The 14,102-nt window shown below is 38.1% G+C and overlaps 4 protein-coding genes across 4 annotated transcripts; all 4 read left to right on the top strand.

Annotated features, from left to right (window-relative positions):
• Positions 1-275: 275 nt before the first annotated feature.
• LOC106653957 lies at positions 276-2,582 on the top strand. Its single transcript, XM_014373624.1, has 5 exons — positions 276-838; positions 1,067-1,203; positions 1,273-1,336; positions 1,720-1,902; positions 2,046-2,582. Exons 1-5 carry the CDS (start codon positions 623-625, stop codon positions 2,103-2,105), a joined length of 660 nt encoding a protein of 219 aa, XP_014229110.1. The 5' UTR covers positions 276-622; the 3' UTR covers positions 2,106-2,582.
• Positions 2,583-2,676: 94 nt separating this feature from the next.
• On the top strand, positions 2,677-5,204 carry LOC106653956. The gene is made up of 3 exons (XM_014373623.2): positions 2,677-2,953; positions 3,178-3,719; positions 3,794-5,204. Exons 1-3 carry the CDS (start codon positions 2,806-2,808, stop codon positions 4,451-4,453), a joined length of 1,350 nt encoding a protein of 449 aa, XP_014229109.1. The 5' UTR covers positions 2,677-2,805; the 3' UTR covers positions 4,454-5,204.
• A 2,046-nt stretch (positions 5,205-7,250) lies between these two features.
• LOC111694252 (zinc finger protein 436-like) lies at positions 7,251-9,227 on the top strand. Its single transcript, XM_023461682.1, has 5 exons — positions 7,251-7,367; positions 7,454-7,547; positions 7,621-7,735; positions 7,803-8,192; positions 9,144-9,227. Exons 2-5 carry the CDS (start codon positions 7,513-7,515, stop codon positions 9,225-9,227), a joined length of 624 nt encoding a protein of 207 aa, XP_023317450.1. The 5' UTR covers positions 7,251-7,367; positions 7,454-7,512.
• A 3,218-nt stretch (positions 9,228-12,445) lies between these two features.
• Positions 12,446-13,798, top strand: LOC106653931 (zinc finger protein OZF-like). The gene has a single exon (XM_014373597.1). The coding sequence runs from the start codon at positions 12,446-12,448 to the stop codon at positions 13,796-13,798; it is 1,353 nt and encodes a 450-aa protein (XP_014229083.1).
• Positions 13,799-14,102: the final 304 nt, after the last annotated feature.

The raw sequence follows: 14,102 nt of genomic DNA, 5'->3' as shown, positions 1-14,102 counted from the left end.
ATTCTACTTATTACAAAAAGATAATGGTGTTTCGTGTGATTGATTTATAAAAAAAATAATAAATAAAAAGTGATACAAAAAAGTGACCTATACGATGAAACATCTTTTGATTGGTCGACAGCGACATTTTCGGCAAACATTGAAGCTATTAAAAACTTTATTGATAGGTATAAATGCGCGCGAAAATTTCATACGTCAAATATTATGTGTGTAATATTCACGTCAGAACAAACACAATGTTGTCGTTCCGATGCTATAACGATCTTTTGTAATACGGCCGTTGGCAATTGTCGCGGTCTCTGTCTCCTCGCTCGACCGTCGTCGCCGTCTTTGATATACTGCTGAATTCGTCTGCACCACTGTTGTCTCAACTTGTATGTGTAGTACCTTCGGGCTTTTTGCGACGATTGCACTCGTTGCGGCACATAAATTTCTCATTGACACACACTCGGGGTCTTGACTCCTACGGCAAAAAAATTGCAGCATAGAGATCAATATACCGGAAAAGTTGACTTTTTAAAAAAACATCTCAGCTCGTTTTATAAATTAAAATTAATAAAGGCTCTGAAGGAGTGAATCAATTTCGCTTGAGGTAGAAAATACAATAAAAACAAGTGTTAAGATGGAGGGATCCAACGGACAGAGTACTTTTATGAAATCTGATCCAATTGCCTATCCTGTAAAAGAAGACATTAAGGATCCAGCAAAAACTATTGTTCAACATCAAGTCGCAGGAAATGAAGTCAAAATGCTTGTTATTTTGAAGAGTGGGGAACAAAGACTCATTACATTTACTCTGGCTAATCATGAGTGCACAGTTGCTGATTTATTGGAACAAGTACTTATTTTGATTATTTGTAAAACATTATATATCGTTTTTAATTATTATCTTGATTTCCAGTATCTTAGTACTGGAGAGTTGTACTTAACACCTAAGAAAGTTGTACTTAATACTTGAAAAGATACCTTCAGTTCAACTTTTTTTACCATATGAAAATACTTTTATTTAATAGAACATTCGGGAAGAAAGGGATATATTTATTTTTAACATATAATATACTTTCAGGCAAATATACAGGATTCTGCACAGCCATGCATTTCATTAGTATCGGATCCAAACTTACACTACATTGTTAATTTCACAGTACCGTCATCAAATAATAAAAACGAAGACAAACAATTATTTGACGAGTCTAGAAACCAGTAAGTTTAACAAATTGAAAAACAATTAATTATTTTATTGATATTGTTATGCATCTCTTATGTTCTCAGAGTTAATGATGGTAAAACTGCTTCGTCGACAGGTCTACCAGATTCAACGAGCTCAATTACAGAGGTATATTATTAATTGTACATTTTTATGGTAATCTTTTTTTCTGTCCTAGATAGAGATTAAATCTATAAGAAAACCTAGCTTATTATTTTGCTTTTTAGTCTACAAAAATTCTATTATTTGCTATTTAAATAGTAGGACAAATATCAATTTATTTAATCTAAATTAAATGATGAGTATCTATATTTTTAAATAGTAGGTAAGCTGAGTTTTCTGTAATTTTGAAGAAAAATTAATCTCAATTGGTAATGTGATATTACAATTTTTGTTGAAGTTTATATTGTTGATCAGTAATAATAATAATAAAATAATTTGAGCACAAATAATTTTTATAAAAATGATGTATTATCGTTAAATAATGTTAGCAAGACAATTTTTTGTTTTAGTTGGCAAAACCTGCAAAGAAAAAAGTGTATGTTAACGGTTTTCTGGCAGTTTGCTCATATTGTGGAATGAATTCACCAGACTTCAACTATTGTATCAGATGTAAAAGGAAAATACCTGATAAAGTTAAGGCAATGTCTATATCAACAGGTGTCATAACAAAACTAGATAACCCATGTCTTAATGTAAGTTTACTATTTTTGAAATTTTACTTTCATTTATTACTTCTGTTTCTTTGATTATTGTTAAAGATATTAAAATCTGTAATATTTACGATAAAGACAAATATTTCAGTTGTCAAAATTTTCATAAATTTTATTTTTATCAGCTGCCGTTATTAGCTCAAAAAGAAGATTCTGCATTATTACAAGGAGCAGAAATGGTTTAAAAAGAGGCAAAGAGGGATGCAGAACAGAGCAAATAAAATTCAAAAAACTAGAATGTGTAAACACATCTTAATGTAAAGAAAATGATAACTAAGCGAGAAAATCCTAAATAATTTTATTAGAACGTCTACAGTTCAAATTTTAAAGCCAAATTTGAATTATATCAAGACTTGTGTTTGATTAATAATTTAATTATACTCTTATTGTTTTTATTTATACTGCTTTGACAAAGTACTGTAAATAAGTAGTACATGTAGTGTAGTTTTTACCCGTAAAATATTATTAAGTTTACAAACGGCTCATGAAAGCTCATTGAGTAATAATCATAAAAAGCTACTTTTTTAATCTTAAACTGTTAAAAATTTTTACTAAACGAAATTCGAACTAATTTTCAAGTATTCATCTTTAGCTTTCGATACAAAATTTATGAGTTGTGTGATTTATCTTTGATCGAAAATAAAATTTGAATATTGTAAGTACGTTTGTTTTGGTCAAAATCTCATTTCCCTTTCCATCTGCTATTTGAGATTGAATCCACACAATTGGGGTAATACATTGAACACAGCCCGTGTCGACTTTCTACTTCTCAGTTGCCCATCGAGCAATCAACATCTCCATACACCGAGGTGATTTACCGCAGCTACGCGCATCTAATCGTAGTTTTTCGACTCAGTTACACATAGAGACCGATTAAAAACAATCATGGGATCGAGTGCACGGGAATTGGTGAGAAAATTCAGGAAGATGAGCAATGATCAAGCACTGATGTATTTCGACAATTACTCAGACGCCGATATGGTAAAGGTGTTTGAACTTTTCACGGTAGGAGAACGTTTGGCAGTTGAGAATGGTAAGAAAACGCTCTCGTGTTTACATTTGAATTTCATCGCACCGCACCGCGACCGTCTAAGCATACAATATTTACAATTAATCCTCGATATCATGTACTATACGCGTTCTTGTCTCATTGGCATACTTGGCTGTACTTTGATAATACTGGATTTTTAAACTTCATCTCACTCGATCGCGACAATTTGAATTACTTTTCATTACGTATCAATGATCTTGTTCTAGTTGCCATCCGATGGAAGGAACTGGCGCCAATGGCCTGGTCTGGTACGACTACCGAAGATTTGTGCGACTACTTCAAGAGCAAGAAGGACTTGACGATGGACGACGTGATACACGTCCTCGAACGATGCGCCCAGTACCTGACTCACATCTGCTTGATGGGGTCCCATCATAAAATCAAGCACGCGACGGACGTACGAAAGGGGGAGAGATTGTTCAAACTATTGACCGAGAGAGCCGAAAGCGTGCGAAAAATACACTGGGATTTCGAAGTTCCCGTCGAGCCGCTAATGACGTTTTACGAGGCGAGGATACATCAATTGCAGGAGCACGATAACAAGGACTACTGTACCGTGAAAACCGAGAGAGTGATGAGATTACTGAAGAAGGCGCAAAACTTGAAAACTTTCAACTGGACCGTGGGCGTTCCCGAGCGATGCCTCTTTTATCGGACTAGAAGCATACTCGAAGCATTGCCGGAAGATTTGACAACTTTGAACATAAACTGCACGGAGGACGATTTCTCGATAGAAACCCTGTTCCGGGTGAGTAAATTCGACGCGGTTTTCCTTTTCCAATTGAAAATTTCAGTCGATTAATTGCCCCTTTTGGTTTTCAGCCTCTAGAGAGATTCGACAATCTCAGGTCATTTACATTCAAGGGTGGAAGGCTATCAACGGACCGTACCGGGGACCTCCCTGCCCAATTACCAGCGTCGGTGCAGCACGTCGAAATCGACAGCTTTGGCGAGAAAGAATTCATCCGTTGCATGCGCGACGTGGACTCGTTGCGTCACTTGTCGATCACCGGTGGAAAGTTTCGCGCGGAGGATTTGGTCAAACTGGTCGAACAGAATCCAAACCTCGAGCACTTGGCATTGCGCAACATGGACTACTTATGCGAGAAACAATTCGCGATTGTAGCCGGATTGTCGAATTTGACGTCTCTGCATTTGCACAAATTACTGAGGCTGGACGGACCTTCGTTCACGAGTTTAAAGAAACTCCAAGTAATTCATGTGAGCTATTGTCGCAGGGTGTGGCTGGAGAGTCTGCTCGAGTTGGCCGACGTGGCGGAGGATTTGCGCGAGATTCAGATCGCGGATAATCCGATGCCCAAAACGGAGGAGCTGCGCGAATGTTTAAACACCTTAGCCGTCGATAGGGAATGCACTATTACGTTGGAGGTTTTGAATCCCGACAAAAAAAAAAGAAAACATTACTCCTTCCCTAAGGATACACTTTTAAGTTGTCTTAATCGATCACGCAGGAGTAATTGAATTTCATCACGTAGGAGTAATTTTAGTAATAAGAAGTTGACACTTTTTTTATTGTTTATTGACACGTTTTTAGTTTTCAATTAAAAAATTTTTTCTTTTATCGCCAATGACGAGCTTACTACGTTTTATAGGAATTCAATGTCAAATTCAAATACATATCGGTTATCGTCGATACAACTAATGTTTAATTTTTTGTAAATTGTAAATTGTAAATCTTTATTACATTTCAATAATTTTATGGGCGAAATAATTTTGTAAAAATTCGATCGCCGGAAAATGTTTTAGATTATTTTGAAGCAATGTAAACTCGATTTTTATAGGTATCAAGTATTTAGAATATATATAATAAATTTTCTTGATGACCCATCCGAAAGTAATATTTTCGCCTTTGCGGCCAAAATGAAAATGTTATTTTCTGTTAAGAGACTCAAGAAAAAAAGTATACGCAACATTTAAGGTAAAAAATGCATCAGATCACATGTTCATCGACCGAGGCCTAGATTGATGAATCTCATGTGATAGGATACAGTCTTTTTTTATCTACGATGTTTCGTAATTTACTATAATTATATAATATTCTAAATTACTTGTAATATTAACTAATAATCTTCTTATCGATAAGAAAGTCAATTATCAACACAAAATCTTTTGCAATCAAGATGTTAAACTTAATTTTGTAAAAAAAATCCACTGTAAATATATAACTACACCTCTACACAGAGTTTCCTATAAACAATTATAATCCATAACATACTTGTGTTGAATTATTTAATTAAATAATATATCTATATATTTACCAAATAACAAATACCAGAGAAATTCCACTTTAGTCATATAACGAGTGAAACTTTTACGTATTCAAAGTATAATTATTTAATACTTAATGTAGGCATAAGAATGTTTTTAACATCATATCGTAAACCTATTCAGCTGCAGTGGTGGATTATGGAGCACGCCAATCACACCGCAGTGTAGGGCGGCAAATTTTGAAATAAATATTAAATTTGTTGTTACACATGTGTATAAGGATGTAGTTACTTGATATTTTTTATGCGTACTCGATATTGTCTGTGGCAAGTTTTTTGACGAGTACTTAGTTTTAGAAGGCCGAAAAATTCCTCGAAGGAGTCGTCACCAAGTTAGAATTTTGAATTGTTTCGAATGTTGTAAGAACAAGTTATAAACAGATAAATCGGTACTTTGATTGTAAATATTACGATTGACAAACTATACATATGACATGATGAATATGTATATAATATATATAAAAACAAATTAACTTGAATTTTGTCATTCCCAATGAAATAAGTCATAAAACCAAAAGATAAATTTTACTCTTTCAATTTCCGTGGCACTATGGATCCGTGGTATAAAGATCTATTGCTTGATTCATAGCTTAAAATTTATACCTTAAAATGGATAAGAGTGATGAGAAACTCGAGGAAGTTTTCTCGAACGATAGTTTAAGTGAAGAATACGTTGTTGTTTCAGACGACAAACAATACGTTTGTGATATTTGTCACGAGGCATTTACGCTAGAATCAAGTATGATAACACATCGAGACACAATTCATAATGACGAAAAAAATTACGCATGTGACAAGTACGAAAAGAAATTCGAGTTCCAAAGTCATTTGAGTAGACACAAAATATCAGAACACAAAAACTGCAAAGATTTTGCATGTGACCAGTGCGAGAGAAAAATTTGCGAAAAAATCGAGTTTAATTACCCACAAAAAATTAGTACACAAAGATCGTAAAGATTTCTCATGTAACAAGAGCGAAAGAAAATTTGAAAATAAATTAACTTCAAAAAGGTCGGAAAGATTATACATGCGACAAGCGCGAAAAAAAATTCGGACAAAAAGGTAATACGGTCTTCAACAAAAGATCATACATGAAGGTCGAAAAGATTACACATGCGATAAATGTGAAAAGAAATTTGGATACAAGCATCATTTGCTTTCACACCATAAAAGCGTCCACGAAGATCGCGAAATTTTGACTCGACATATGCGAGAAAATACGTCAACACGTGTATTCTAAAGTTTAAATAAAAATTATGCCGAATGGATAGTGTATTACCGGTACCTCGCGCATTGGACTTGAACTAGTGGCAACCACAGTTGTAAAATGCTGAGCGACTGAATGGTAAATAACGAAATAGCATAAGACATCATTATAATAGTTGTTTCAGCCGTATGAAATTAATAATAGTAGCTTCAATGAGTATCATAATAAATCAATGTTACAATGAGTTTTTTGTGTCAGCTAATTTGGTAAAGCCGTTAAAATTATTATTGGTACAATTGGAAGTAGAACACAAAAATAGGGCGTATTTTTTAGTTTGATGTTCCCTACATGTACATTAGTATAGGTATATATGAATACAGGTTTTCGTAATTCGCACGTACGAAATAGATTTCACTTATCGATGTTTTGTGCTCAGCGTGTATTGACAACCTTGCGACCAAAGGAATTTGCACATGGCATGCCAACGCATATAGAGCTGTATGTACGCGTTAAGCTGGCCCGGTGTGCCCACGTGACAATATATATAGATATATATTTGACTACATGACTAACCATGCATATTTATCACACATAGATTACATAGATGTACGATATTCGCTCGTTGTGTAAAAATGGTAAATGATATAGATGCGACTGTAGTTACGTATTTGGCGTTAGTGTAATATAAAAATGTATATAAACCCTTCATTCGCTCACGTTAACTTTGTTTCATATTTTGCGCGTCGAAAAAAATTATGCGGAAAGAAGTATAGGACACATCATAAGCTTGATTCATGAAGTGTTCAATAATTTATAATTTCTTTGTAATAAAATACAATTCAAAGAAAATTGCTAATTGTTTATTACGAGATCAATAGTATAATTTCTCCAATAATAAATGGTAAGTTTAGAGTGTCTCTGTTGACATAAATTTTCTCAAACTTTCATTTCGCGATTTGTAAATATTATTACACTTATGTTACCTAGCTCGATGTATAACATCATTATAAAACAATTAGTCGTTGATCAAGCTCCGAGTGATAAACATGGACTTCAGTGATGTATATAACTCTGACGTCAGGTAATTTTTGTTTCGTGAGAATGAAATTTAAAAAAAAATGACATAATACTTTATATTATTGGGAATATTGCAGAGTGAAGAAGGAACCAGATGATGTTTCCCCAATTAAAAATGAAGATTATAAGATAATTGACAATGCATGCGATGCTAAAAACGACGAATTCTCGAGTTTTTGTCGAGAAAATTTAGTAAGTGTTGATGTGGGACTGTTTAGTCAATATTTTGATCAAGTATTTTTACTAATCTCATTTCCAGATTTACGGGCTTCGTGAAAATAATAAAAATTCTGGACCTGATAACGATTTGGAAATAGAATTCGAATGTAAGGACGAGAAGCTCGGCATTAACTTATTAGTAGTCGGGAAAATTGAGGACGATTATCCAGATCAATGGCAGTCTAAGAAAAATAATTGCGATAATCAGACTCAAAAGAAAATTAAAGAAGAAATGGTCGACGAAATAAAAGAGGAATTGAATTTGGATGGTGAACTCAGTGATGCATTTGATGCAAAGGAAAAAACATTTGCTCAAAATAGTCAACGCAAAACCCAAACTGATAAGGCACACAATCGTACGAAATATCCATGTAATATATGCGGTAAAAAATTTGCACGAAAAAATTATCTCAAGGTCCACATCGATTCAGTACATAATGGTGTTAAACTTGCGTGTGGTGTATGTGGAAAGTCTTTCGCACGAAAATTTTATCTCAAAATTCACATCGATGCGATGCATAATGGTATGGCACCTACTTGCGAAGTATGCGGGAAGAAATTCTTAACAGAAGCTACACTAAAGATCCATATTGATGGAGTACATAATGGTGTTAAACATGCGTGTGGTATATGTGAAAAGACATTCACACAAAAAGGAGATCTCAAAATTCACATCGATGCGATACATAATGGTATAACTCCTACTTGCGAAGTATGCGGAAAGAAATTTCAAAAAAAGAATAAACTCAAGATCCATATTGATGGAGTACATAATGGTGTTAAACATGCGTGTGGTATATGTGAAAAGACATTCACACAAAAAGGAGATCTCAAAATTCACATCGATGCGATACATAATGGTATGGCCCCTACTTGCGAAGTATGCGGAAAGAAATTTCAAAAAAAGAATCAACTCAAGATCCATATCGATGCAGTACATAATGGTGTTGAACACGCGTGTGGTATATGTGAAAAGACATTCATACAAAAAGGAGATCTCAAGAGGCATATCGAGGGACATAATGGTGTTAAACCTACGTGTGTTACATGTGGAAAGACATTCACACACAAATATACTCTCAAAATTCACATCGATGCGATGCATAATGGTATGGCACCTACTTGCGAAATGTGCGGAAAGAAATTCTCAACTAAGACTAAACTCAAACTCCACATGGATGCAGTGCATAATAAGATAACTCACGCGTGTGATACGTGTGGAAAGACATTCACACAAAAAGGACATCTCAAAATTCACATCGATGCGATGCATAATGGTATGGCACCAACATGCGAAGTGTGCGGAAAGACATTCACACTAAAGGGTAATCTTAAAAAACACATGAATTTGATACATAATAAGACCACTTATTGTAATAAGTGCGGCAAGACATTTTCTCAAAAGGATCGTCTTATAACTCACATTAAAGCGCAGCACGAAGACATTGATCACGCTTGTGTTTAATGTGGAAAAAAATTTAAACATAGAAAATATTTATGCAGACACGTCAAAAGTGTGCATGAAGGCAATACCCAAGCACGAGATCAATACAAAAAATCTTAAAACGTACCTATCAATACCGCGGAAAATGATGAAACATCGAGACAAATAAATAAATTAACATATCATAAATTAACATGTATTTATTTATTATCATATAATAAATAAACATATCATAAATTTTTGCTCAGTAGTGATACTCAAAGCACGACATAATTATACTATATCACAATCATGTTAAGCTCAGTATAGTGGTACTCAAAACACGACATATAATATAATTATCATAAGTACAATGTTAAATACCGATACACAAGTAAGACCGATCGCAAACAAAAATTACGTTTTTTCGAAGTGGAGATGTCGCGAGGTGCAAAACTCGAAATTGCATAAAAAGGCATTTTTTGTATATTAGGATATACGGATGTCGCTAAAAAAGTATACAGCACTCCGTCAACATCCTAAGAATGCTATGTAAAATTTTCAGATCCATTGGTTAATCCCTGCATGAGTTATCGCAGTTAGAGTAAAACATCGAAAACATCGAAGTATTTTCTACATTTCTTCAAAATTAGTGAGAGCTCCCGTAATTTTTTTTTTATCTTTTTCCTAGGAATTTTATGAATTAAAAATCTTATATTGATGTTTTTCGAATAAGATGCGCAGCAAATGAGAGTGGTAGTGGTACTTATTTTAATCCACCACTGATTCAACTATGCATCATTAAAAAAATTATCCGCTTGATGCATACGATTACCATAAATTTCATTTTCAAATCCAAACTGCAAGCCCAATAATTTCTTCCTTCGAATAATTCTCAACGAAACACCATATCTTCGTATTGATGTAAAAGCATCGATATCTAGTTGAGAATTAACTTATCGGTCGCCAAAAAAATCAATCGTACTGCGCGTACATGGCAAATTCAGTCGAATCAAATATGATATCAAATCTGATACGATAGTTTGCACAATGTGCGTACGGTTCTGCAGAAATATATATCTGTTTTTACAAATTGCAGATAAAACTGTATACTGAAAAAGTATCTTCATTTCATTCTATCTCTGGGGCTTTGATAAAAATCATTTATCTATTCAGTTGAACATTAATCGATATCCATTTTTTGTTTTTGACCGTCTGAGCTTTTACAAAATTTTTTGAATATCAATTTGAATGCATGAATGATTTTACTCACAAATTAAAAATCTCATCGTTTTTGTTTTAAAATGTAATAATATGAATTGCGAGACATCGTTTTTTAGCTTATTTTTAAAAATTATCTATTGATTAATGGTCATACATAAGGTATCGAGAACGGTCAGAAAACATTTCCGAAGCAATAAATGACCACAGCAAATAAAAAAGGTAAAATTTAAGAACGTACTATCAAACAATTGTTTTTAGAAATCAAAACCCCCTTCAACCATCGACGTAATTTTGACATTGTTTCCCGCAATTATCAATTATTCAGAAAATAATCGGGATCCGCACTCTAAATGCATTCAGCTGAATTACGTTCCGCATTACATCCATGGTTAAACTGAACGAGCTGCATGATTCATGAAGTATAGGTCAAAATTCGATTACAAAAAAAAAAAGAAGAAACACGAGGGGGAAACATTATTCGTACAGCAAGTGCCGAACCTGCTCCTTTGATATGATACGGGGTTTGTATATAATGCGTAACACAACACGAGCTGCGGCGATTCGTCTCGCCTCGTTGTCAACCGCGCACGAATCAATTAAAACGGGCGCAAGACGGAGCGGCTCAAAAGGAGTCTCGTATACAACGCGTCGCACACGCATCCAACACATTACGCCTATATTTATGTCTGTGTGTGTTTGTGTCGCTCGGGTCATTACGCCGAGACCGGCCGTAACCCTCCCTTCCTTCGCTCGAGCTCGGGTATTTCAGAGACGTAAAAGCGTGAAATTCGCGCTTGGATTTGGAGTAAAAGTGTCTCCCTGTTTGTGTGTGTGCGGGGCGACCACCAGCGCGCCGGTGTCGTCCCGATCACGACGTCGCCCGATGCTGTACACCAGCCACCATCGACTGCAGTAGTAACCCCCGCGCACGCGGGCAAAAATCTATTTAGGCTCGCACACGTGGGAGGGGTGCGGAGCATCAGGCAGTAGCCGGTGCTGCGTTGCTCACGCACGCACACACACACACACACACACACACTTTGACAAATATAAAAGCCCGACGACGGCGATCTTTATAGCTGGTAAACAGAGACAGCGAGAGAGAAGGACGAAAACGATGATATGGCTAGTTGGACATGGTATAAATCGAGCGCGGCATATATTTGCTGCTCTATATATAGGGCCGCGTCAGCTTGGTATGCGGCTACGCTGTATATAATGTACGTAAGAGCGAGAGAGCAAAGTTCCGATCGCGTATAGAGAGAGAGAGAAAACGGGGGCTGCTGTCATGTAAAATATGTCGAAGGTACCTTTCATAGGCGCGGGAGATGGGGTGCTGCTGCTGCTGCTCTAGGAACGAAGAACACACGTGTGCGTCACCAGCCGACGCGCATATATTACGATATACACCGCTATACGTGTGTGCGGTATATAATGCGAGGGGCTGACTGCGCGCCTCGCGTAATATCTTTGCGGAAGGATTCGTGTTCGGGGCATCCGATATATATACATGCACATTACGAATGCAGATCTATGCGTGGCGCACCCTGCGCAGGGGGTGAAAGTCAAAGTGATACGAGAGATGCGAATCGCGATCGATGGCCTCGAATTGAAATCATCGATCTGATCTAGTGTTTAATTGATAATTGATGGCTAAATACTCTTCTGTCGTTGTATTTATTTTCTACATCTTAATTTATTTCGTTATGAAATTACAAGTCTCGTATAGGACTTGGATGAATGTTCTAAGTAATGTAGACGATATAAATAAGTTAAACATAGAAAAGTAATATTAAAACTTTTTTTCAAAATTGTCTAATTAACCGCGATCATAAATTCAATATATCTGTCAGATTACAGTTAGATATTTACAATTAAACCTCTTCGTAAACAATATAATTACGAACGAGCAATGTTGACAATCGCCGGAAGAAAATTTGAAACTCAGTGTGCCCGTTGCCCGCGTAGAACAGAATACTCGTGTGTGTGTGTGTCCTCTGCTCGACACACGTCTCGTCTCATCGAACATCGACATCATGTCCGCGACAAACGATCCGCCGAATCCAGCACCGGGTGCAGGTCAGAAGCACCCGAAGCGATTCTTCTGCGACGAGTGCGGCTCGGGCTTCACGCTGCACTCCAGCCTGATCAGGCACGCACGGACGTTGCACGCACCCGATCGGGAGCAGGGCGACGGCTACGAGTGCCGCTACTGCCATCAGGTCTTCAGCAGGCGCGATCTGCGGCTGAGGCACATACGCGAGCATCACGCGCACGCCCGTACCAAGTCGTGCCGCTACTGCGGCAAGACGTTCGCCCAGGCGAGCTCGATGCGCTACCACGTGCGCGCCGAGCATCTCGGGGGCAGGGGCGGAGGCGCCGCCGGCCGTCAGCACCAGTGCGACCAGTGCCAGCGCAGCTTCGTCACGGAGCACCATCTGCGCGAGCACGAGCGGGTGGAGCACGTGCGGCCCAGGGCTCACCCGTGCCCGGAGTGCGACAAGAGCTATCCGACCGAGGCCAGGCTCAACAGGCACGTGAGGTCGGCCCACGACGTGCCGCGCAATCACAAGTGCGGGAGGTGCGAGGCGCGCTTCGTCTACCGGCACGAGCTCAAGAGGCACGAGAAGGTGGTGCACGAGGGCTTCCGCTATCCCTGCGGCGTCTGCGACAAGGTCTACATGACGAGGTTCGACCTCAAGGACCACTACAAGTCGGCGCACATGGGCAGAAAGGAGTGGGAGTGCGACCACTGCGGCAAGCGCTTCGGCCGCAAGAAGATCATGCGCACGCACATAATCCTGGTGCACATCGAGGCGAGCACAGAGTGGCCGTGCAAGTGCTGCGAGACCGTGTGCGCCAGTCGCGACGAGCTGGAGCAGCATCACCGGGACGCCCACATGGCCGCGACGGAAGAGTCGTGGGCCTGCAAGCAGTGCGACCAGAAGTTCAACGAGAAGAGGTTCCTGATCAGGCACATCAGGCGCTTGCACAAGGAGCGCGCGTCGACGTCCGGCCTGGCCGCCGCCGGCAGCAGCGCCGCGTTCCCCTGCGACCTCTGCGAGAAGCAGTTCGCCAAGAAGTTCGACTGGACCGATCACCAGAGGCGCGAGCACATGAGGGGCCAGGAGTGGTGCTGTCCTCGCTGCGACATGCGCTTCGCCAGGAAGGAGAGACTGGTCAAGCACAAGGGCACGGCCCACGACGGCGTCACCTATCCCTGCGAGATCTGCGGCAGGCGCTACAGGGCCAAGTACGAGCTGGCGCATCACATCAAGTCGATCCACCTGAACAAGTCCGACTGGAGGTGCGAGATCTGCGACAGGGACTTCAAGATGAGGAGGTACTTGGTGAACCACAAGAGGAACGTCCATAAGATCAACGATTGATGATGCTGAATTTTTATCCTTAATAAGATGTTCGCCGGCGTGTATCGTATTGCTAACGTGATTGATTGTATGAAAAATTATGGTAACTATTTATCAATGTTTTTTGATATAGGTATATACTATAATTTACGAACTGTATTTCTTGATTTTTTTATTATTGTAATAATAATATACCATGTGAATTTTTTACAAATATCTTAAATTATTTTAACCTCAATTATATAAAATAATATTATATAAATGCATAACTTTAATTCAGAGGACATTTAGCAGCAGAAAAAAAAAGAAGGATGCAAATGGTTTT

This window comes from Trichogramma pretiosum, unplaced genomic scaffold (assembly GCF_000599845.2).
Source record: "Trichogramma pretiosum strain Unisexual culture from Peru unplaced genomic scaffold, Tpre_2.0 scaffold135, whole genome shotgun sequence".
Taxonomy (NCBI): Eukaryota; Metazoa; Arthropoda; class Insecta; order Hymenoptera; family Trichogrammatidae; genus Trichogramma; species Trichogramma pretiosum.
Note: the sequence above shows the minus strand (reverse complement) of the source record. Positions and strands in the feature narration are given on the sequence as shown.

What these genes read in the sequence shown, in the direction of transcription:
- LOC106653957 (XM_014373624.1), top strand. Translation starts at nt 623, where the DNA reads ATGGAGGGATCCAACGGACAGAGTACTTTTATGAAATCTGATCCAATT. An exon ending in TTTGACGAGTCTAGAAACCA is followed by an intron (nt 1,204 to 1,272) that starts GTAAGTTTAACA and finishes TTATGTTCTCAG; the next exon opens with AGTTAATGATGGTAAAACTG. An exon ending in CAACGAGCTCAATTACAGAG is followed by an intron (nt 1,337 to 1,719) that starts GTATATTATTAA and finishes TTTTTGTTTTAG; the next exon opens with TTGGCAAAACCTGCAAAGAA.
- LOC111694252 (XM_023461682.1), top strand. Translation starts at nt 7,513, where the DNA reads ATGGACTTCAGTGATGTATATAACTCTGACGTCAG. An exon ending in GTTTTTGTCGAGAAAATTTA is followed by an intron (nt 7,736 to 7,802) that starts GTAAGTGTTGAT and finishes TCTCATTTCCAG; the next exon opens with ATTTACGGGCTTCGTGAAAA. An exon ending in TCAAGGTCCACATCGATTCA is followed by an intron (nt 8,193 to 9,143) that starts GTACATAATGGT and finishes TATTGTAATAAG; the next exon opens with TGCGGCAAGACATTTTCTCA.
- LOC106653956 (XM_014373623.2), top strand. Translation starts at nt 2,806, where the DNA reads ATGGGATCGAGTGCACGGGAATTGGTGAGAAAATTCAGGAAGATGAGC. An exon ending in ACGTTTGGCAGTTGAGAATG is followed by an intron (nt 2,954 to 3,177) that starts GTAAGAAAACGC and finishes ATCTTGTTCTAG; the next exon opens with TTGCCATCCGATGGAAGGAA. An exon ending in CGATAGAAACCCTGTTCCGG is followed by an intron (nt 3,720 to 3,793) that starts GTGAGTAAATTC and finishes TTTGGTTTTCAG; the next exon opens with CCTCTAGAGAGATTCGACAA.
- LOC106653931 (XM_014373597.1), top strand. Translation starts at nt 12,446, where the DNA reads ATGTCCGCGACAAACGATCCGCCGAATCCAGCACCGGGTGCAGGTCAG.